The sequence below is a fragment of the Anomalospiza imberbis genome, chromosome 2 (genome assembly GCF_031753505.1).
Source record: "Anomalospiza imberbis isolate Cuckoo-Finch-1a 21T00152 chromosome 2, ASM3175350v1, whole genome shotgun sequence".
NCBI lineage: Eukaryota > Metazoa > Chordata > Aves > Passeriformes > Viduidae > Anomalospiza > Anomalospiza imberbis.
In genome coordinates this window covers 31,943,812-31,967,351 of record NC_089682.1, presented here as the reverse complement: position 1 = coordinate 31,967,351, position 23,540 = coordinate 31,943,812, and the positions used below count along the sequence as shown (strand labels likewise).

Here is a 23,540-nt window from a genome sequence, read left to right as displayed (position 1 = left end):
TATTGAACTGATGGATTCTACCAGGATTGGTAGTAAAACCATCATTTCAAAAAAGGCTCTTTACTTAAAGCCCTTTTTTTTTTCTTGTTTTAATGGTATAGTAGTTATGGCAACTGCTTCCTGCCACCTCTGCTGCCAAAAGCCACAATCCATCCATGAAAAAGAGCTCCTCCATCCAAACACATTTTTCAGTGGACAGCAGCATTCCCTGGCTGGAGCACACTCTTCCCTTCCCTTCTGCCAAACAAAATGTGTAACAAATGTGAGCTAAGAGTGAGGAATTAAGTGAACTCCTTACAAATGACTTTGTGTTTTTACACATATATGCAAGAGACAAGAAATAAGTACACCTCTCAGGGAGGGTTGAGGGGGAGAAAAGGGTAATGAACCCCCAGGGCTGTTCAATGAAAGAAAATGTTTTCCTTTCTTAGAAAACGTTTGGAATTCAAACTCTTAAAAGTCTTGGCAAAATACTAATTAAAAAATTGGTGAGTTATTTCCCCTTTTCCCTTAGTTTTATTCTACCTTCGAGGTCAGTGGCAGGATTTCTCAAGTCTGGGGTATTTCCTGCACAATGATCAAAGTTTGCTGTATGAATTTGAAAATAAAATGTTCCTATTCTTTGCTAGTCCCATAAATCTGTTTCTGTGGGCAGTTCTTCCTGGTCTTGACACAAAGTCTTAAACTTCTTATTTGACAACATGGTTTTAGAAAAGCTTTAAAATTGCTTCTTTAGGCTGTATTAATAACTATTATTTTCTCCCCCTATGTGTAATTCCAATGCAGAGCTGTATGGAACTTGCTTGTCTTTCCCTTGCTTTGTTGGCTGGACCCTTTCACCACTCAGAAAATAATTAGTACATTTTCCAGCAGATAGCTGGATGTTTTCATGCCCTCTTATTATGGGAAAACATTGTAACAGAGCACTGGAGCAAACAGTTCAATGTGCTGTTCTTTCAAGCCCCTGTGCAGCAAATGAATTTAAATTTACAGGAATGTCAAAAATTGAGGGAATCAAGAATGAGCAGCTGCTTATAAAGCAGGAACTCTCTAATATGGACTGAATTTGGAAGTTTTCTCAAAATGCACTGCAGCCATGATGATTCAAGTCCCTTGGAGATTTTTGGCTGCCTGTGAGAAGATAAGGCATGGGTTCCAGGTCTAATTAGGCATTGCACGCATTGGGATCATTAATGATTTCCACCACAGTAGCTTCAGCCGATGAGATATTTTGCAAACAAATGGCAGAAGCACAGTGTGGGCACCCAAACACACATACAGTACACAAGTTGTAATTCATGGGAAATGGAAGGCAACAGCAGAGACACAGGTCCAATCCAAAATTTGAGGTCAATATTATCAGCTTTACTTCCAAGTTCAGCATCACATTGCAGCAACAGGAGAACCAAAAGAAATGAGAAGGCAAAGCTCATCCATATGATGCCATGAAATAAATTGATGTTTGCATTTCCAAGGATTGACTGATTAATTCATTGTTTGGATTTTCTCCCAAGTAAGTTATGCTGGGTTGATCCAGGCCTAGTCTAGCTACAAGATAGTGCTGCCATTCAAAGCCTAATCCTCATGAAATATCCCCAAGTTCCCCTTAACTGTGAAGCTGAGCTGCAAGATTTCAGAATTTGTCTAGGCTTGCACAGGTCAAATGAAGTGGTGACAAATAAGCACCAGAAGATATTCTTCCCCCCTGTTTCCCTGCTGAAGCAACTGGAAGACATAAAAGTCATAATTATCCTGGTTTAAGTCACACAGTGAGCAGAACCACAGCCAGGAATGTACCGTGGGCTTCTAGGCTCCAAAATAGTGATATAAAACAACTGTTCCACTGTTACCAGGATTTTTTTACAGCTGCTTTCAGCATCAGGTTTATATTCACTGTTATTTTTTCATTCCAGGCACCTCTTGCAGCTGCATCCACAGAAGCAGCTCCACACTGCAGACAGGAGCACTGGCCCTGCCTACAGCACCCTAATTAGTCAAACCAGGTACCTTTGCTAATTGACAGAGAATCCCAGAATCAATGACGTTGGAGAAGACCTTCAAGGCTGTCGAGTCCAAGCTGTGTCTGATGCCCACCTTGTCACCAGCCCAGAGTACTGAGTGCCTTCCTTGGACACCTCCAGGGATGGGGACTCCAAACCTCCCCCGGCAGCCCCTGCCAAGGCCTGACCACCCTTTCCATGAGGAAATTCCTCCTGATGTCCAACCTGGCACAGCCTGAGGCCATTCCCTCTCCTCCTGTTCCTGTTCCCTGTTCCCAGCCTGACCCCCCCTGGCTGTCCCCTCCTGTCAGGAGTTGTGCAGAACCACAAGGTCCCCCTTGAGCCTCCTTTTCTCCAGGCTGAGCCCCTTTCCCAGTTCCCTCAGCCTCTCCTGGGGCTCCAGCCCCTTCCCCAGCTCCATTCCCTGCCCTAGACACACTCCAGCCCCTCCATGTCCTTCTTGCAGTGCAGGGCCCAGAAGTGCCCAGCTTGGTTTCTTCTGCAACTGACTGAGGCTGCACTCAATCCCCTCATCCAGATCATCAATGGATATTAAACAGCACTGAAGATATCAAACAGGACTGAAAAGCAGGCACCTAAGAGGTACAATGCTTGTGGCTTTTGCCCCTGACCTTAGGATCAAATGAACAGTGCCCCACACGCTCTTGCTTCTCCCCAGGTGCTTATAGATGGAAAATGCATCTCCCTTTGACCAGACAAATCCATTCCTGGGCTCAGACTGCTCTACAAGCTGCATTATGGAACAATGGCTGACTTTTCTGGGAGTAGATCTAGGAAGACAAACACTGCTGTCATAATTTATTCCAGCGGCATGCTGTCTGCCAAGGCTGCATTACACTGCTCCTCTTATTTATTTATTTTTAAAAGCCTAAATATATAAAATTGTTGCAACTGTTTAATGGACTTTCAAGAATGTAAAAAAAAATATTTTGACACTGGAAGGGATTCCTCCCAGGGCTTTTGGATGTGCCTCTGAACAGTGTTTATAGGTGCCTTTTGGATTCAGCAGGGAGAGAATGGGAACTTCACTTACTTCTCTTCTTTTCAGCCTGCAGTGAATGTGCAGTGCGTCAGCTGGACTGCACATCCCAAATGTGTGTTCCTTTCCAGTGACAAAGGGACACAGGGTTCAGATGGAGGCAGCCACAGTGCAGATGTCTGAGGCTGCGTGAGATGAATCTCCTTCCAGGTCTCAAAGGACTCAAAGTGCTTGGGAGCAGCATCCTGTTTCCAAAGAGTTTTCAAGTAAGAACTCAGTTCCAAATGGCCATAATTCTTTCCAAAAATTGACTGGATGAAGGCAGGTTTGTTCTGCAGCATTTTTTTTCACTGAGCTACCATTGTGAGAATTAGTAATGATGTTCCAATTCAGCCTCTCTCCCTCCCTATCATCCCTCCCCTTGATGTCCTCCAGCTCTTACTTCACTGCAAAGTTATCTTTGAGCCCAAAGTAAGAAACTGTACCTCTCCTCTGATATAGAAAATATCTGCAGTCCATTCAAGTCCCCTCAGAATGTGAAGATTGCAATGATTGTCAGAAAAATGCTTTGCTCACCTTACCCTGCCCAAAATATATTCCTTCAGGGTGACCTAATTTTTATGCTGTGACTTATTTTCAATTAAAATATGAAGTTGTTTAAAATCAAATTAGGAAGGCCTTGGAGAGATGCACAAGTATTTGCTTCACTTGGCCTTGATATACAACATCAAAATTGCAACTTTTAGAAAATTGCAGCTTTTAGAGTAAATTCTCGAGTTACATATTTGCAGTGGTTATTAGAACTCAGTATCCCTATTGCACATCCAATATTGGCATGACTTTAGCTTCAAGGAGCTGGGACTGTGAGATCCAAAATGTGGCCATGAAACACAGAGACACTTTGACTGCTCTGCATTGTGCAGAATCTCTCGGTGAGGAACAACTGTTGCTGTGCTACCAGCACAAAGGGAACCCAGCTTCTCACTCATTTGCTCTGTGTGTACTTCCACTATCTCTCCTCTTTTGCCTTCTTTACTCCATGGTGAATAAATGTAACCAAGCCAGCTGCTGCTTTCATGTCTGTGCAGTTTTTCTGCAGGTGGCACTCAGTTCTCTTGAATGTACTCCAGCTCATTCCCTGCAGAAAACCCTAACATCCAAGCTTCTTATTTTGATTATAACCAAATAATCAGGCAGTAAGAAAGGCAGAAGTGAGTGAATTACTGAACTCATAGAGGGGACAAGCTTTGGAGCAACTGGTGCAAATTTTTGTGTCTGGTTCCTGGGAAGCTTCTTTTTATCCTCCTACTTCAGCTGTAGTTTTACAGGCAACCACATTCAAAAGAGGAGCCTCATAAAAAGGGGAGTCAAATATTTGTGGAAGGTGTTGGATCTCTCAACTTCTTTTGCTACCCAAATGATTTCTGCTCCAAGCAAAGGTGGTGCTCAGTGTTCTTTCATTTGTATCGTTTATTATTAACATGTATTTGATTAAAATAATGAAACTGAATTGTAGAAAATTACTCCCACAGGATGTGAGGATTCCTCCTCTAGCATTTTCTGTGAACACTCTCATCTTTATGGTTTGGCATAAATTAGAGGCCACTTCTGAGATTTTAGAGGTTATAAATATGAAAGGGGTGGGTTTTTTTCCTCCTTCAACTATTACATCATAAAATGAGAAGTGACTAGCAAAAACATGTCTTTTTCTTCCTACTGCAGAAAATAAGCTAATTTAAAAATCAAAATAATCAGTCCTACCCATTAAAAAAGGGAGTGACAATCAGCCCCTTGCTAACACTTGTCATTCCATGTAGCTCCACGGGCTTTGGTGGGATGGCTCCACATTGCACCCACATAAATAAAAATACCTTGGGCCAAATAACCACAGATTTATAGAGGCCAATGTACAGCTTCTAAAGAAACAAATATTTTAAGGACAGTGCCTAACTCCTGGGTAATTTTAACCCATTTTCACAGCTCACCTAATGTCACATTGTCATGTTTACAAAAACATGAATGCTTTCATGTGGGCCTAGGGAAGTCATATTTGCAGTGCAAAGTTTACCTGCTTACATAAAAGTCTCCCCAGTTTTCCTGTTGGTCTAATATACAATTATCTAAAATGATTCCTACTTTTGCACACAAAATTATAGAATTAAGCTAGTGAGTTATTTCTGAATATTATTAGCAAATTTTGTGTTTGTGTGTGCCTGTGAGTAGGACTAAAGGTTGTTTAGTGCCATCTTTTGGGTGGTCCTAATACTACAGAACAGCTTAATCAAAGCAATTGCAGATTTGCCACCATTTCTGTGCCTAGGAAGCCACGTGTTATTTGTTTCCAGAGAGTGTGGGGATGACAAAAACTCAACAGGAGCAGGAATTGCTAAGAGTGTTTCCATGCTGCATAAAGAACCATCCCCTCCAGCGCCTTCTTAGCACACAAATCCCCAAATCCCCAGCAGCAAAATATTTTCCTGTTTAGAAACATTGCTTTTTTCCAGCTTTGGCTAATGTTCATGCTATTTTATAAGATAATTATCCATGTATGCAGTCACACCCTATAGCACCAAATTTCCTTCTCCTGCCTCTTAACATAAGACTGACAATAAACTCACTAATGTAATTGTTTCTCTTATGTCTTTATTCAATATTCCTTGCTAGCCCTAAAAGTAGATCCATGTCAAAAACAGACAAAACCCAAGCATTCAAAACTCCAACTTAACACCTGCTCTGAAAACGCAGAATTAAAAGTGCATATAAAATATTGCTCTCATGGTACCTGCTACATGATAATTACAAAATCTAGTCATAAACCAATGGTGTTAATAGGCTTTTAAATAGGATTAGATTACAATGTCCCTTTGAAAAGATTGGTGGTCAACTAATACCACCTTAGGCAAGAAGAATTTGAGTGTACTGAAATAGGTAATGCTTTCCTTTTGCCTTAATGGGATGAGAGAGCTTCCTACCCCCACTACTGGACAAATGAGACACTTCCCACAGCAAAGCCTAATTTAACCTGGTGGGGAGAGCTCAGGGCTTGGAAGTAGCTGGGCTTTGGTGCCCCTTAGGAGCACAAAGAGCAGGTCAGGGTTTGTCCTCTGTTCCCTGACCTAGAGGCAGCACACGCAGAGCCAAAGGAATTACTCATGTGTGGAGCAGCATTTATTTACAGCACTTGGCCCTGGAGTCTAGAACACCAGCTGATCCTTTTTGTGCTATCTGTGAGGGTTGAAACGACATACAGAGCAAAATTTTGGACAAGGCAGCCTCTCCAGCAAAATGCTGATGTCTGTAATGAAACTTATCTCTGTGTGGTAATGTTCCCCAGGCACTGCTTCCTGCTCCAAGTACTTGTTGGAGGCTTTCTGGAAGTGTCAGAAGGTTTGCATTCTCCTACTCTTGGATAATCAAAACTGCTCACAAATTTGTTTGGATGTTGAAACAAGCTCAGGCAGGGAGTTTATGCACGGGTGGTTTGCAGCATTTTAGGAACATGGGTGTGGAAGCTGCTTCCTTCACCAGTGCATCCTTTCCTCTGCTGGGGTAGGAGGTAGATACACGTAATTCAGCCCTGAAGTTCATAAAATTCAATTTTACAGTTCTCTGTCTCCATCCCTCCTGCTGGAAAACACATCTACACATGTGCCCTCCCTGAAGCAAAAATCACGAGTTAATGTTGTCACTTCTTGCAGTTTCTGAGTGCCTGATGTCATAGCTGGAGTGTTTATAGCTTTTCAATTTGTTTCTGACACCATGTTTGAGTTTGGATCCTTTTGAGGAGGTAAAAAGAGAGTATTTTTCTTGGACAGCTTTGAAATCCAAATTGCAAAGCTGGCAGGGCCCTCTCAGTTAAATTTGGGTTCACTTTTCTGCCTTATTAGCAATTTCTTTGCACAACCTATTTTAGCTGGTGTATTTACCATATAAAGCAAAGCCAGCTCAGCTGGCATTGCTAGAATTATATAAATGTATGTTTTTATAAAGTGGAAAATTTTTACCTGTTTGCTAAAATACCTGATGATGCTTTGGTTTTAAAAATTGTGCTGTATGTGACAGCTGTGCATATTTGCACTGGAGCTGGGATTTTTATACCACACTCAGTTCATAAATGGCATTGAGCAACCGCTTCTGAGATTTTTTAAATAACCAAGAAAGGAAAAGTGGGTGAGGGAAGCTTGGAAATTTTGCTGATCAACTCTGGGACCTTGGAGGTCTCAGGGAAGGGGCTTCCCTGGATGGCTTTGAAGACACATAACATACAAGCAGAATAGTTATTGGAAAAATTGGAATAATTGGAATGTCAGCCTCAGAAGTCCAAGAAGTCTCCTAGAGTTCATCTCCCTCATTGAATCCCACACTTAGTGGGGACCAGCTCTGCTCCTGCCAGTGCACCCCTGAGGATCAGCCCATCAGCAGCCACATGACCTCAACCAGCACCTCCCTGAGCCCAAACCACCCGGATCTGCCACGAAGAGGGCTCTGTGTCCTCTTCCCCGACTTGCACTTCCCAAGGGACATGCAGATGTGCAGCTGAGGCAGCCAGAGCCAGCTGCAACCCAAAGAATTTGGGGTTGCCTCAGCTGTGCTCCCCACGGACCCAAAGTGGGCACCAGACCAGGCCTCTTTCCCAGCAGGAGAGGGCAATGCCAGCGGGGAAGGGGACATGATGTCCACCTTGCAGTCATGTCCATCTTATGGTCATTAAGGGTGGCTGAGCTTGTGCAGGCAATTAAATTAATTACTCTGATTAAAAAAAAAAAAATCCCATGTGAAACAATGCTGCATCTTTCTACCTGCAATATTTTAACAGCATATCTAAATATATTTGGAATTAAAACTTATAATCCTGTGACTAAACCGAAGGTGGAAAGCAACTATGAAGAATGAGTGAAAATACTGAGATTAGATAGAATAATACTGGGAAAAGCCTTCCCCATGCCTATTTTACTCCTTCCCTCTCTTCTCAGGGTTTTGCATAAGGGTTTGCACACCAAAGCAAGAGGAGAAATTGAGTGATGCTGAATGGAAGTTACAGTTTGTAAACTGACTTTCAGTGTTTGGTCTTACGCAGCAGCAATGTTTCTTTCAGAAGACCTAAGAGCAACAAGAGTGAAAATACAGATTTGGTTTGCCTTGGTTTACTATTGTCTGTTTATTTCCTGCTGTGTCCGTGGGATAAAATTACCTGGGGGATGGATGGGTGTTTTGTTTGAAAAACCTCACTTCTTGTAGAAGACACTGCACATGCTTTCTCTCCATACCATTTGTAAACAGAGCATTTCAGCCAAGTTGTTATGAAGACCCTGTGAGGGGCTAGCACGATGCTGGGAGTTAAGCCTGACTATAAATATTCCCAGGAGCAGGGCCTATGTGTCTGCTGAGTCCCCTTTGTTCCCGTTTCATGTCCCAGCTCCGTGTCCCATCGCTGCAGAGGGGGCTGCTCCTGGGGGAAGGTATTCTCGCTGGGATTTGCAGTTGTGCAAGAGAGGTTTTGTGCCACAGGGGCTCCCTGAGCTCAGCCAGGGAGACACGACCAGGCTTCTGCAGGGCACTGGGACAGACAGAGAGGGCAAAACTTCTGAAAACAGAAGGGAGGCTCTGGCTGCCACTGCTCAGCTCCTCTGCCCGCAGCACCCACCTGGGCAGCCAGAGGCTTCCTCACCTCACACACTTACCTGGGGACGTGTCAGCCAGGGACAGCCAGGAAGGGGCAACGCCAACTCAAACCCTATGGAAACAGCCTGATCTATTTTGTCAGCTCCTGGTGGCAGATTTTTTTTTTGCAAATCAGTGTGAAAGAGGAGCTCTCCTGGGCTTAGCACAGCCCTTCATTTCCCATCATCCTGCACCACTTGAGAGCAAGGCAGAGGACTCAGGAATTAAGGAGGAAAAAAGTAAGGCAAGCAGGCAACATCTTGTCTTTGCTCCTCACCATCACACTCTAACTGGCAATAAATTAAATTAACTTTCCCCAAGTTAACTCTGCTTTGTTTATGACAGTAATTGGTAATTGAGCTTCCTGCCTTTATCTCAATTCACAAGCTTTTCTACCTTATTTTCATCCTCCTGTTCTGCTGAGGAGGAATGAAGGGCCACCTGACATCCAGCCCACCATGATGCCTTCAGTTCTTTGTCTAAGATCAGTGTAACAACCTTTTATTTCTCTCATTTCATGGATAAAATAGAAATATTAAGCATCCCAATGCATCAGCCAAATTATGTCATGATGTCTTGCCCTCAGTTAAAACTGTGTGTTAGTGTTGACGTAGAGAAATTATGTAGATTTACGGAGACCTTTTTGGAGTTTGTTCCATCCCAAGGCACCTAAACAAGTCTTACTGACTTACATGCCCTTCTACCTGATGGCAAACAAAGATTTCCCATTCACTTCATCCCCAACATTAAAAAAGAAGCAAAAACCAGTTTGAAATTAGAGCCTAACAATAGGAAACAAGGGGGACTGAAAGCAGAAAAAACCCAAGAGGTAACCATCCCATGTCCTGTTCAAAATGTGCATAAAATTTGCCAAAAAGCAAGAACTGTTCAGCAACACCATGAGCCCTGTCCTGAAAATTATGATAGAGCTGCAGGTTCTGCAAATGTCTAAGAATTGCATTGATGTAACGGAGGTATTTTGCCTTATTGCTACCAAATTGCTAAATCACTTTTACCTCAGGTTTTTACCTGTTAAAGAAGGATAAGCTCTCCAGGGGATTTTAGGAGATACTCATTACTGGCAGTGAGTGAGCACCATCCCTACAAACCAAGAGGAAAACTCATCCAAGCTTTCAGCAAAGCATGGATTAGATGAGTCTAAGCATGTATATAAATTGTTTGGAGAGTGGAGAGTGGTTAATCACTTTCCTTAAAGGTTTGTGCCCTTTGTTAAATACACTTACTGCCAATCAACTTTTGAATATCCAGCATAACAGGGAGGAAGGGTGGGGGAAGAAGGGATGAGCCAGGATGAGGGAACTGATATTTAACTCCACTGAAAATGTTTGCTGCTAATGTTCAAATTTCTTGACACTTTTTATAAGGTTGATCAGCATTATATGATCTCTGGTCAGAAAAAAAGACCAGCACATCCAAGACAGCGTGAAAATCTTAGTGGACAGTGGCTTTGGAATGAGTGTGGCATCACACACAGAAATCTCAAAGGTAAAAAATTATTAATAGGTGCAGCGATGAGTTTTCATTAGGAGGAATTCCATGGGAACTGTATCATGGCTTGCAGTGCTTATGAAATCCTCTGTCCACACACAGGAGAAAGTGAGGGATCTGTTGAAATCCTAGTACGACAAAAATATCAAAATGTCAGTGGAGCTCAGGGCACTATGAATGTGCTCCTTGCCATTTGCCAAGGGACTTTGGAGCCATTGTTAAAGCTGTATTTAACTTCTGAAACACTTTTAAAGCAGACATGCCATAATGCAGCATTTTGCTTTGCCTGATTGCTTTTATGTGATCCCTGGCAGTTGTTTTGACCATGAAAATTCAGATTTAGGTCAGCTGTTCACAAGAAATTTAGATGGTGGCGCAAATTCTTCAGTAGGAATGCTTCCACTACCAGAAAGTGAGACACAAAGTCAGACCTCAACAGCCTTTTAAACCACTTAGTGTGGATTTCTGCGGGGTATGGACAGGTCTGAATTCACATCCTCATGCAAACCTCCTTCTTTTTAAATAGCAAAATAATTGACTCACACAGCCAGAAGTGTCAGTCCAAGTTCCTGCTGAATCCCATTTTGACAAAAGTTTATAAGGGAAAATAGAAATAATTGGGAGCAGCTCATTTTGAGTGCATATATGCCTACATATATGGGTTATTTAGCAATAAAATGTGGAGGCTGCCCAAATTTCTGCATCTATTTTTTTAAAGCAACTTTGATAATCAGTAATGTAAAAGTAGAAATTACAGAGAAACACATCACCATGTTAAATCCCATGATTCTCCTCCAAAATAAAAATGTGTACTTCTCATTAAAGTGATGATGGATATTGTTTTGCTTTTTCCCATTTCTGCTGATTATCAAAACAGGCAAAATTAGAGGTTTTCTCTCTTAACCTTCTTATCTTACTAAAAAACCCCAACGGTTAATGACCTCAAAATGAACAATAAATGGAAATATATAAATTAATCACACAAAACACAAAGACATCATAGAGAAACAATCTCCAGAAATAATCTTGGAAGTGTTTTTCAGAGAACTTTTTCTACAGCATCAGGTCTTTTATCCCCCATTCAATGGGCCTAATGTGCCATCTGCTGTTTTAATTCTAATTTAATTTTAATTATAACCGTTTTTGAAAGAAGCAATCATTCTGCAGCATTGAAACAAATAAGGTTGGGGTGGGTGGTTGTGTTGCTTTTTTTTTTTCCCTTCAATTTTGGAAACAGCCGTTATTGCCGACAGTAATGAAGAAATGGAAGCTTCAGCATTGTTAATCCTGCTCAGAGACCGACAGCACTTGGGTCTGAGCCATAAAAACTGTTCTTGCAGAGCAAAAGACGCTGATCTGACCCAAAATCGATGAGGTGGTGGCGCTATCTGGTGGCTTAATTGGAATTACACTATGTTGTACTCCTGACAGGATGTGCTGTCTTCCTCCAAGCACTAGAAATTTCTTTAAAAAGATCAATTCCATGCCTTTCTGCGTCATTAACTAAGTGAAATTTTGAGAAAGGTCAGTGTGTTTCTTTCTAAGTCTTGATTCACACAAACTGTGATTTGGAGCTGGCCCAGATTTGGTACAATATAGATTAAAAATCCATACACAAAGGTTTCAGTGCCCTGAATAATCCAGCTAAACGCATGTGGGTTTTTCACAGGAAGCAATTTAAGAACTTACAAGATGATCTAGATGGTGATCCAGGTGGTGATCCAGGCAGCAAACCTGTTGTAAAAGTTCCTTTCCAACACAATTTCAGGTGTTCAGGTAATGCAACAGAACAGTTGAGTTCTTTGCTAAAACACTTCCCTGGATGTTAAATAAAGGCCAGGAAAACTTCTGGCCTATCAGGGAACTATAAAGCTCCCTGCTAAAATGTAAGCCTTTCCTCCAGGAAAGCTGGGAGATGAACCATGAAACTTTCCCAGAACAATTTTTTATAGGCGAGTGCCACCTGGTGGAATATGGAAAAGACTTATCAGCCTGAAAAAGCTGTTTTAAGGTGGTCAGGATCTTTTCAAATCAGAGAATTAACATCAAAAAACAGCAGGAAAACCAAAGGTGCATCTAGCAGCTGGGTGGACACACCTTTGGTGGCCTGGCTCTGGTCCCTGCTGATCTATGTGTGACACTGATTATGTTGACAAAGAGATTTTAATCTTTTTAATGCATATCTATTTGCAAGAGTCTCGTTCTTGAGCAAACGCAAGTTCAAAAAGAAATTACGAAGATGATTTCCTTTCAATTCTACGTTTCTATTTCCAGGCTTTTAAACTGGTATTTCCCTAAATTAGGTATTACGTGCAACACCATATTAATTAACAGCATCAATGAACGGTGCCTTTGTTGTGCTCTATCCTAGAAAAAGCACAGCAGAGATGTGCACACAGATCTCAAAGGTAAGGGTAGAGATTGACACACATTTCCAACTCAAGTGAAAAATTATCATAACTGAATGGATTTTTCTGCTGCTGATATATTCATGGGCAGCAGTTGCAGCCTCTGGAAGTCAATCCAGCACTTCCTGCTGTGTTCCAAAGAAAACCCCACATTTGAGGCCTACCTCTAATTTTGCTCATCATTCTGTGGGACAAGAGCACTTTTGCTGAGCAAGTAGCTGAGAAATTGGGTTAATCTTTTCCTATGTTTCTTTGCACAGCTTCAAACAATGCACAATTCTGAACGTGCAAGATTTACAGGACGCCATGGGAAATGGATGCATTGTCAGAACTTAGCAGGCAGTCAGACTGGGCTATTGACACACACATGTGGTTCAAAGTTTGTCTGACATGGTTTAAATTAGGAAGAAAAGCCTTAGGGTTATTAGATTTAGTGGCATAAATGGGACGCTCCATCCCAAGAAAACAGTGGGTACTTAAAATTTTAGAAACATTTGCCCTATCCCAAGGTTTTGCTCCTTCTGTTTTCAGCCCCTGAGTTTCATACTTGTATTAAATGATGTGTTGACAGACACAGAAGCATCTTTGCTCAACTGGGAAGTCCAGGAGTTGTCACCAACAGGTACACAGTCTGTTTTTATTCACACATTTACTCACCACTTCTTTGCCCTCCTCCTCCTCCAAAAGGTCCTTCAGAAGCAGAAAGGTGGGGCTGTGCATATAAAGAATTAAGGGGATTAGCAGCACCACCATGCTTGGGTTATGGCTTCAAAGCAAAACATTAGCTGCACCTACGTAAACGCCTCTGTTTAAGTGATTGGAAAGGAACCATTTCTCAGTACAGGTGCATGACCGACTGCAGCTATCAGGGCGAGAAAGGGCAGGAATAGCTTGGGAAGGGGGGAGGGGGGATTAAAAATGGAAAAAAAAAAAAAAAAAAAAAAAAAAGTGGGAAGAAAAATAGAAGGAAAAGCCACGAAGGCGAGCAGGGATGTGTCCCCCCCCTCCCGCGCCCCGCGGGGCTCGGGGAGCGGCAGGTGGACGGTCCGGAGCTGCTGGGGCGGGGGACGGACCCGCAGCGCATCCAGGCGCTCCCACGAGAGATCCCCGCGGCGCGCAGCGCTCGGAGCCCGGCACAAAGCACCACCGGGGCTGGCACGGGGCGCAGCCCAGCCCGCTGCGGCAGCCGGGGGCCGACCCCGGACCGTGTCGGTGCCGTCCCGCCCCGTCGGGGGCGGCGGGAGGGCGGCGCGGCGGGGGCCGCCCGCGGGCGCGTTACGCACGCAGTGATCTCAGCGGCGCGGGCGCGGCGGCAGCGCCGGGCGGGGGGCGGCACGGCCGGACCCCATAAAGGGCGGCGGCGAGCCCCGCTCCCGCACTCACCCCGCACGGTGGAGGCGGACGGGCCCGCGGCGCTCCGCTCCGCAAAGGACGGGAGGCTCCTCGGCGCCCTGGAAGTGCAGGCGGGACCGTCCCGGGGCTGCCGGAGACTCGCCGGAGCGTCCTCCCCGCCCGCCGCTGCTGCAGCCGGGGAAGGCTGAGGAGGAGGAGGCGGGCAGGAGAAGCGGCAGCCGGAGCAGGACAGAAGACAGAGGGACGGAGCGAGGGGCAGCGCTGCCCTCGCACAGCCGCGCTCCCCGGCATCGCCGCCGCGCCCCGGCCATGGGGAAGCCGACGCCGCCTCTGCAGTGACCGCGGGACGCGGCTCCCGCGCGGTCCTCCGCCGGCAGAAAGACTCAGACACCCCCCAAAACCTGAAAGCAAAAACCCACATCTTCCATATCCATTCCTATATAAAGTGAAATAAAGAGAGGAGAAGGGCTGCGCCAAGCGATGAGGAGCGGGGGGCGGCTGCCGGCGCTGGCGCCGGTGCTGGCGGCGCTGCTGGGGCTGTGCAGCGCCGAGCGCAGGGCGCTGGTGCTGCCGCGGCGCCTGGGCGCGCCCGGCGCCCGAGAGCGCTTCCGCCTGGAGGCCTTCGGGGAGCGCCTGACGCTGGAGCTGGAGCCCGACAGCAGCTTCCTGGCCCCGGACTTCACCCTGCAGTACCTGGGCGGGCCGCCGCCGCCGCCCGAGGACGACCTCTCCCGCTGCTTCTACTCCGGCACCGTGAACCGGGACCCCGGCTCGGCGGCCGCGCTCAGCCTGTGCGCGGGGCTGCGCGGCGCCTTCTCGCTGCGGGGCCGGCAGTACCTCATCCAGCCCGCGCCCGGCACCGCGCACCGCCACGGCCCGCACCTCCTGCGCCTCCGCGGCGCCCCGCGGGCCGCCCCCGCCGCCCGCTGCGCTGTGGCCGAGGCGGGGGCCGGGGCGGAGGCGCCCGAGCCCGCCGAGCCCGCAGGTACCGTGGGGACGCCGCGCCGGCCTCCGCGGGGACGGGGAGGGCAAAGGCGGGGGGTGTGGCGGGGATGCCCGGCCGCTGCTTGCCCCTCATCCCACCCCGAGGTGCCCCCCTGGGTGCGGGGGTCGCACAGAGCTTGGGTGCGCATCTTGAGTACCCGTGGGTTTGAGTTTCTAAACGGTGCTCTCCTGCTGTGCTCACCTGCGCTTTCCTTCTCTGTCTTTTTTTGACGCAGAAACGAGAAGCAGGAGGAAGAAGAGGTTCGTGTCCAGCCCCCGCTACGTGGAGACCATGCTGGTGGCCGACCAGTCCATGGCTGAGTTCCACGGCAGCGGGCTGAAGCACTACCTGCTGACCCTGCTGTCTGTGGCCGCCAAGCTGTACAAGCACCCCAGCATCCGCAACTCCATCAGCCTCGTGGTGGTGAAGATCATGGTCATCTATGAGGAGCGCAAAGGCCCGGATATCTCCTCCAACGCCGCCCTGACTCTGAGGAACTTCTGCAGCTGGCAGAAGCAGCACAACCCGCCCAGCGACCGGCACGCCGAGCACTACGACACGGCCATCCTCTTCACCAGGCAGGTGAGGGACACCGAGTCACATCCAGCTCCACGCCCACTGTTCCCTATCCCCTCTGCCCGGAGACCTCCGAAAAAGTGTCCAGAGACAGCCGTGTGTCACCACAGCTGCAGTGAGGCAGGCTAAAAAATAGATGAGCTGCTTTTTGGTTTTTTGGGTTTTTCTTGTTTTTTTTTTTTTTTTTCTAATTGCTGTTTCACCATGTCTGGTGAAGCTCACAGTTTGTGCACTGTCTTTGTAAACTCACAGATTGTGCACTGTGTTCCTGCCCCATATATTTTTAGCAGATTTCAGATGGAAATTATGCATTTCATTTCTACGTGTAACCCCCGCCTATGTTCCAGAGACAGATTTTTGCCATCATACCCATTGAAGAGCTGAATATTTATGCTCTTTCCATAAGTAAAGGCAAACTGCCAGGGCTGGATGGCTCTTGCCAAGGTTAAGTCTCTGATCTGATTAATAATGAAACTGCCTTTTTTTACAGGACCTGTGCGGTGCCAAGACATGTGATACTCTTGGGATGGCTGATGTGGGAACAGTTTGTGATCTAAACCGCAGTTGCTCTATCATAGAAGACGATGGTTTGCAGGCTGCCTTCACAACAGCCCACGAATTAGGTACTTGAAACTTTGCAAAGCCTTTCCCTGGGATTAATTGAAGCCAGCTTGATGCCGTAAAGCCCAGCCTGCACCTCCCCAGAGCAGTCGGGAGGAGGCAAAGCCCTGTCTTGGAGCAGGCTTGGACTCGGGAAAGCAAATCCGGCCTGCATAGCATTGTCTGCAAGAGCTGTGTGTGTGCCTGCAGAAAAAAAAAGGAAAAAAAAAAAAAAAAAGAGAGAAGATCCAGTGCCATCTGCTTGAAATCTGGGAGCGTTCAGCTTCGGGTTATTAATTACAGACCAGGCTATGAGCAGTTCTAGAGCAATATTTAAAATACTGTTGGTAATGCATAGGACAGACATCCTAAAGTCACAGACTTTGCTTTTCTCCTTCTCTCCAAGGCCACGTGTTTAACATGCCTCATGACGATGCAAAGCAGTGTGCTGGCATCAATGGAATGAGCCGGGATTTCCACATGATGGCATCCATGCTCTCCAACCTGGACCGCAGCCAGCCCTGGTCTCCATGCAGTGCCTACATGATTACAACATTTTTGGATAACGGTCATGGTAAGGTCATTAAGCTTTCCATTCATGTGGCGTTTGAGCTCTTCTGCTTTACTGCTTTGCACTTTTTTTTTTTCTTTTTTGTTCTTTAAAAGTGTTTCTGCTTCAGAATAGACTTAACCTTTTACTTGCTGTCAGTGATTTTAGAAGAACCTTATTTTTATGAAAACGTTGGCACAAAAGCAAATGAAGTTCCCTTTTAAAACTGAACCTGTGGCATCATCTGACTTCCTTTTTTTTTTTTTTTTCCTTTTTTTTCCTCAACTTTTTCAGGGGAGTGCTTGTTGGACAAGCCCCACAGACCCATCCAGCTCCCTTCGGACTTGCCTGGCACGCTGTACGATGCCAACAGGCAGTGCCAGTTCACGTTTGGAGATGAGTCCAAGCACTGCCCCGACGCAGCCAGTACGTGCACGACGCTATGGTGCACGGGCACCTCCGGAGGGCTGCTGGTGTGCCAAACCAAACACTTCCCCTGGGCAGACGGCACCAGCTGCGGGGAAGGGAAGTGGTGCATGAATGGCAAGTGTGTCAATAAGACTGAGAAGAAGCATTATGATGTAAGTAGTGAAAAAGAAATGGGTGCAGCTTTGGGTTTTGCAGAGCCGAATAGGAAAATGCTGCAAAAGGAGAGATCTGTTAGATGGGGTTGATTCAATGCTAATGAGCAAACTTAGGGCAGGGTTTTTAATGAGATCGGGTGGGTGAAAATGAGCATGATGATGGCTTCTATGGTGTGGTTTGGTATGGGTTTTCCTGTGTCTAACCTGTGTTTAACCTGTGTCATGCTGATGTTGTCGTTCCAGACGCCAGTGCACGGCGGCTGGGGCTCCTGGGGGGCGTGGGGCGAGTGCTCCCGGAGCTGTGGTGGGGGAGTGCAGTATTCCTTCCGGGAATGCGACAACCCCGTCCCGAGGAACGGGGGCAAGTACTGCGAAGGGAAGCGGGTGCAGTACAGGTCCTGTAACATCGAGGACTGCCCCGACAACAATGGTAATTTTTACCCTTTTTTGACAGCCAGGGTTGGTGTGCTGTGGAGGAAGAGCACAGACAGAGATGATCTCATGCCCACCTGTCTTTTCTCTACCCGCAGGCAAAACGTTCAGGGAGGAACAGTGTGAAAAGCACAATGAGTTTTCCAAGTCTGCCTTTGGAAGTGGACCTGCAGTGGAGTGGACACCCAAGTTTGCTGGTGTGTCTCCAAAAGACAGATGCAAGCTGGTTTGCAGAGCCAAAGGAACAGGATACTTCTTTGTTCTACAGCCAAAGGTATTTCAAAACTGCACCTCTTCCAGCTGATCATGAGGGGGATTTTTATTTTCTCTCTTTGTGTGAAGAGTCAAGCAGTGTAGAAATCTGAAATAGTCCTTCTCATATTTAAGCTGGATTATTCCTCCATGTACAGCAGGATCATTGCAAGCATGCTTTAAGTGTTTTGGCACAATCCTTCCACCTCCTCTACCCGCTCCACCCTGGTTTCCTTCCCTCTCCATCCACCAATCGGATTGCATTGAGATAGGTTTGGAAAACTCTGAGGGATCTTTGCCAGAACATTGGCGCTGTGTCATACTGGTTACTAATATGCTGACAGCTTAAAATAAACACGAGGAAAAATGTTCATCTTGCATAGCTACTTGAATTCGCTGTCATCAGATGGTGAGAGCCAGGAACTACCAGGGCGATGACATAGAGGGTTTTTGTGGAACAGCACTCCTAGAAATAAAAGATGTGCTGATCAGCATTAAAAGCAACACTGGCAGTGTGCTTTGAGGACATGGCTGCCTTCTAGTGACACTAGAAAGCAATGGGGCTTTTTTGTATGAAGTCAGTAAACAGTAGGTTTTTAGGGGGAGGTATTAATGAAAAGTGAGATTGTTTTCTTCTCTTACCATTTTGGCAAGTGAGAAGACTACCTGTGGGCTGCTCTGGTTTTTAGTTTCCAAAGCCCTGAAAATGACAGGTGCTGCGGGTTTTCCCCCCGTCCGTATTTTGTGTCACGCAATTTCAGAGCACTGTGCATGTTGTAATGAGGCTCCTTGTGTCCCCAAGGTGGTGGATGGCACCCCGTGCAGCCCCGACTCCACGTCCGTGTGTGTGCAGGGGCAGTGCGTGAAGGCCGGCTGCGACCGCACCATCGGCTCCAACAAGAAGTTCGACAAGTGCGGCATCTGCGGGGGCAACGGCTCCACCTGCAAGAAGGTGTCTGGCACCCTCGTTAGAGCCAAGTGAGTGTGGGGCTGCTGCTCACCTTGTCCTTGTGGGTGGAAGCTCACCTTGTCCTTGTGAGTGGGATTCATCCATTAATGACAGGGCTGTGGCTCACCTTGTCCTTGTGGATGGGATTCATCCATTAACGAGCTAAACGCCTTGACTTCAGACAAGGTTTAGTCTTGGGTCAGAAGGCTCTTCCCCCTTCCCTGCAGAGGACTCAGTGTTTCTCTTTTCTCCCGGGGCAGACCTGGCTACCACGACGTGGTCACCATCCCGGCGGGGGCCACCAACATCGAGGTGAAGCAGCGGAACCACCGGGGCGCGAGGCACGATGGCAGCTTCCTGGCCATCAAAGCCGCCGACGGCACCTACGTCCTCAACGGCGACTACACGCTGTCCACGCTGGAGCAGGACATCACCTACAAGGGCAGTGTGCTGCGCTACAGCGGCTCCTCGGCCGCCCTGGAGCGCATCCGCAGCTTCAGCCCGCTGAAGGAGCCACTGACCATCCAGGTTCTGACGGTGGGGGACCTGCCGCAGCCCAAGATCAAGTTCACCTACTTTGTGAAGAAGCCGGCGCAGCCCAGCGCGGACAAGGCAGCGGGCAGGAAGAAAGAATCCTTCAACGCCATCAGGGAGATCATCTCCTCGGAGTGGGTGATCGAGGACTGGGGCGAGTGCTCCAAGTCGTGCGGCTCGGGCTGGCAGCGGCGCGCCGTGGAGTGCCGGGACCCGCAGGGCCGGCCGGCCGCCGACTGCGCCCGCGAGCTGAAGCCCAGCAACCTGCGGCCCTGTGCCGACGTGCCCTGCCCGCAGTGGCAGCTGGGGGACTGGTCCCCCTGCTCCAAGACGTGTGGGAAAGGCTTCAAGAAGAGGTTGTTGAAATGTATCTCTTCTGACGGCAGCGTGCTGCCCCAAGAAAGCTGTGAGCCCTCCAAGAAACCCAAGCATCTGATAGACTTCTGCAACGCCACAGACTGCAGCTAGATAGGGCAGCTTGGGAAAAGCTAAAACTTTTTTTATTATTATTATTTTATTTTATTTTTTTCCTTCAGACCAGTGCACTGAAAAACACAAAAGAGGGCTAGAGACAGCACCTGTGTTTTTGCATAAAAAAAATTCACGGAGAAGATCTGTTGAGGTGGGACAGTGCAAACAGCTTGAGTTGGCTTTGCATCCCAAAAATCCCCTGCCAACTGAAAATTGGATGGGATAGCATGTCATTCATTTCTCTTTAGCAGATAAGGCCCAAAGGCATCAGAATTGCCTTTTTAAAGTCTGTTATAAATTAAGCCAAACGTGAGCAGTGAGACACATTTCAGCAAACATTTTGGGGTTTGATTATTTCTCCCTTCTTTTGGATTTATCTTGTGGTACTGATTAAATCCCCACGTGTAGGAAGGGGAGGGAAAAAGATAGCTTAAAATAATTGGTCAGGGCTTACCTACCTCACAAAGGGCAAAAAACAAGATTGGAAAAGGAGCTTTAACTATGTCATTCATGGCTGCTATTGTTTCAGAGAATAGTTTTATATAAAAATAAAGCCATATTCTCTACCTGTCAAGAGTAAGAAATATCAAGAACAAATATCAACTCCACAAATCACTAGAATGTCTTTTTTTTTTTAAAGTACCTTTATGTCATCCCAATGTGCCTGTCCATTTCTCTCAGCCACTCCAGTGCCATTGTGGTGACATGTGTAATCCAGAGGCTTGGAAAAGTAGAAATCTGAGTCTGAGTAGTTGCTCTTTGTGCCTTCTGCATACCTTCCACTGGCTTTTCTGATTCCAGCTTGGTCCTGCCTTCCTGCCAAACAGATTCATGGAGTATGTGAGCATTCCAGTCGTGCTTCCACACTCAAACCTTTGGCCTTACCCCAGCCAATGGATATTGAGTTAAAAAGGGAAAAAAAAAAAAAAAAGAATCCCATTATGAATGGGAACATCCTCTGTGGCCTCTGCTGGGTTTTTAGAGCTCAGTCACTGATCAGGTGGGAAGGCAAAGCTGAGGGATAGCAGGTCCATCCACAGCAAAACGCCAGCATTCACATCATTGAAGATTATGCCAGTCCATAGACCATGAGAGAATATGGCTTTCCATATGTATATAGTAAAATATATTACTATAGATTTTATGTACTTCATAAGTATTTTATATTTCTGTCCCTTCTGGGAAGGGTTATAATTTGTAATAAATGCATATAATGAGCATATTTATTTTTATACTTCTTGTCTAATGTGACCTTCTAAGTTATCGCTTTTTTAAAAGGACATATAACAAGGATAGAGTATTTATACAGTATAATATGTTACTAGAGGTAATAAATGAACCCTATAAATTTTGGAAATTGAGTGTCATTATTTCACTGGACTAAAACTAGTCCATGGAGCAGAAAGAGCTTGGAATCTGAGGAAAATACTAAGCAAAAGGCAACAAATTACCTGTGTTAGTGAAGACATTTGGAAAACTTTCTCTATAATGTCACACACCACCTTAAAAGAGGTAATTTTGTATTTTATTACTTAACCACTAACTCATCTGTTCCAGAAAATGGAGTGCAACCATACTGATGCCACTGGCTGTAATAACAGCTTGGGGAGGGAGCAGCGCTGTCAGTCGTGTTCAGAACCAACAAAATATGTACAAAAACGGCAGTTTTGCCTCACTCTGGTGGGAAAGGAGCAGTCAAAAGCCAGAACCATTCATGAACAGCCAGTCAGAGGTTTCCCTCACCAGCTCCTGGAGGATTTCCCTCTCTAATTTTCTCCTGATGCTGCTTTTCCAAGAAGCACTGTGTGAACGAGCTGTTCTAATGCTGTTGGTAACATGTTTTATTATGTTAAATGGATACTAAGCATCAAAAGCCGATTTTTGCTCCCTCATACCTTATCTCATCACCACTGCAGTAAAGAGAAAATCTTCTGTTGGGCTCCATCGGATTTTTGCCATGGAATTTGAGACATCAGTCATTTCTGGATGCTTTTGGCTTTGTGTCATGTAAAAATCTATTAAAACTTCCTTTGCCAAAGTTTGGACTCTGTCTCTGCAGAAATAGTCCCCGTTTTATTCTGTGGATAAAGTCCTGGCCCCTCTGAATCTCACAGAATTCTCATCACATCACACTTCATTGGGCATTGCTTTGATGTGCAGAAATGCTGGGGAATATTGTATTCCTGACATTATTCAGGAGGTTTATCAAAAAAACCTTTCTGGTTTTATAAATAGTTCTTTATAAATACAAGAAATAACTATTTATTTGTATATATAGATGTATATGTGCATATGTATTTTATTCACCGTCTAGGCTAGAAAATAACTGGGAGTTTGAAGAGGAGAAGAGTTATCCTGGAACCAGCCAGGCTGATGAGATGTGAAATTGTGCTATTCGTGCTGGGTGAGCACTCTAAATGGTGTAACTAGAAAATGTGGATTAGCTCTTTTCCTCTGGCACTATTAAAATAATAGTGCTATTTACTGCTTGAAATTGTCCTAACAGTATATGGGAAAACCCCTCAAAACTCACTCAAAAATCAACATCTCCAAACAGTGGAGATGTTTCAGGAAAAAGTGAGACTTTTCCTTTTATAATCTCAACATCAGAAGTGGGTCAGCAGATGCAAAGTGGTGTTATTAGTTGAATTTTTTAGGACAAATAGGGTTATTTTAGAAAAAGTATCTTCACCCACTATCTAAGGTAAGGAATGGAGTAAATACTCCTGGAGAAATTCAGAAAGACATCTTCAGAGGAATAACCCGGGCTGCTCAGCAGACAATGGCAGAGTTCTGGCTGGGCTGTGCTCATCCCCTCCTGTGAAATTGCTCCCACAGCTCATCCAGCTGGGAAGGCTCCTCAATCCCTGCAGGGGCTGACCTGCCTGCCAAGCACCTTTTGGAGCAGAGATCAGTCCTGTGGGATGTGGCCATTGCCTGCTGAGCCCTCCAGGCAAAGGAGGTGTAATTAGGTGAAGTTTTATCCCTAGCAAAGGTCACCCAAATACAGCAAAGGGATCCAGATCCCACGGACATGTCCAGGCTACATCAGGAGTGTAAGAGAGCACTTAGCTGAAATATTTGCCTTTTGCCCCGTTCTGCAGAAGCAGAGCTCTGTGTTAAAACATGTGGAGGCAGGAGAGCAACCCAGGAAATTGCACCCACTGGATGTCCCTCCCGTGGTGATCTATCCCATACTTTCCTGGCAAAACAGCTCCAAACATTGACTCCTGCCCCATATTCCCCCTCAGAACACAAAACATGGACAGAAGTGTCATAGATGAAGAATGAGAAGATTGGGTCTCTCAATTAAGGGATGAATATTGTGTGAATATTAAGAGAAGCTTTATTGAGGAGATTGCATCCTCTGGATGTCCCTCCCATGGTGATCTATCTCATGCTTTCCTAGCAAAACAGCTCCAAACATTCACTCCTGCCCGACATTCCTCCTCAGAACACAAAACAGGGACAGAAGGGAAGTCAAAACACAGTTATCAGGTTCACCAGTGGTGCTTGGAATAGGGTGTTGTAACAAACATTGGTGCCCCAAAGCCTGGGGCAGCAGAGGGATTATTGTGGAGATGAAAGCGGTGTTGTTTGGACTCGCACATGCATTTTACAGCCCACAGAGAGCAAGAGGGGCTTGTGCAAAAGGGATTTCATGTTGGGCAAGAGA

General features: G+C 46.0%; 1 protein-coding gene across 1 annotated transcript; it reads left to right on the top strand.

The window, feature by feature from the left end:
* Nucleotides 1-13,866: 13,866 nt before the first annotated feature.
* Nucleotides 13,867-21,221, top strand: ADAMTS1 (ADAM metallopeptidase with thrombospondin type 1 motif 1). The gene is made up of 9 exons (XM_068180435.1): nt 13,867-14,916; nt 15,152-15,498; nt 15,983-16,115; nt 16,499-16,666; nt 16,937-17,223; nt 17,470-17,656; nt 17,757-17,932; nt 18,713-18,888; nt 19,120-21,221. Exons 1-9 carry the CDS (start codon nt 14,412-14,414, stop codon nt 19,859-19,861), a joined length of 2,721 nt encoding a protein of 906 aa, XP_068036536.1. The 5' UTR covers nt 13,867-14,411; the 3' UTR covers nt 19,862-21,221.
* The last annotated feature ends 2,319 nt before the right edge of the window (nt 21,222-23,540 follow it).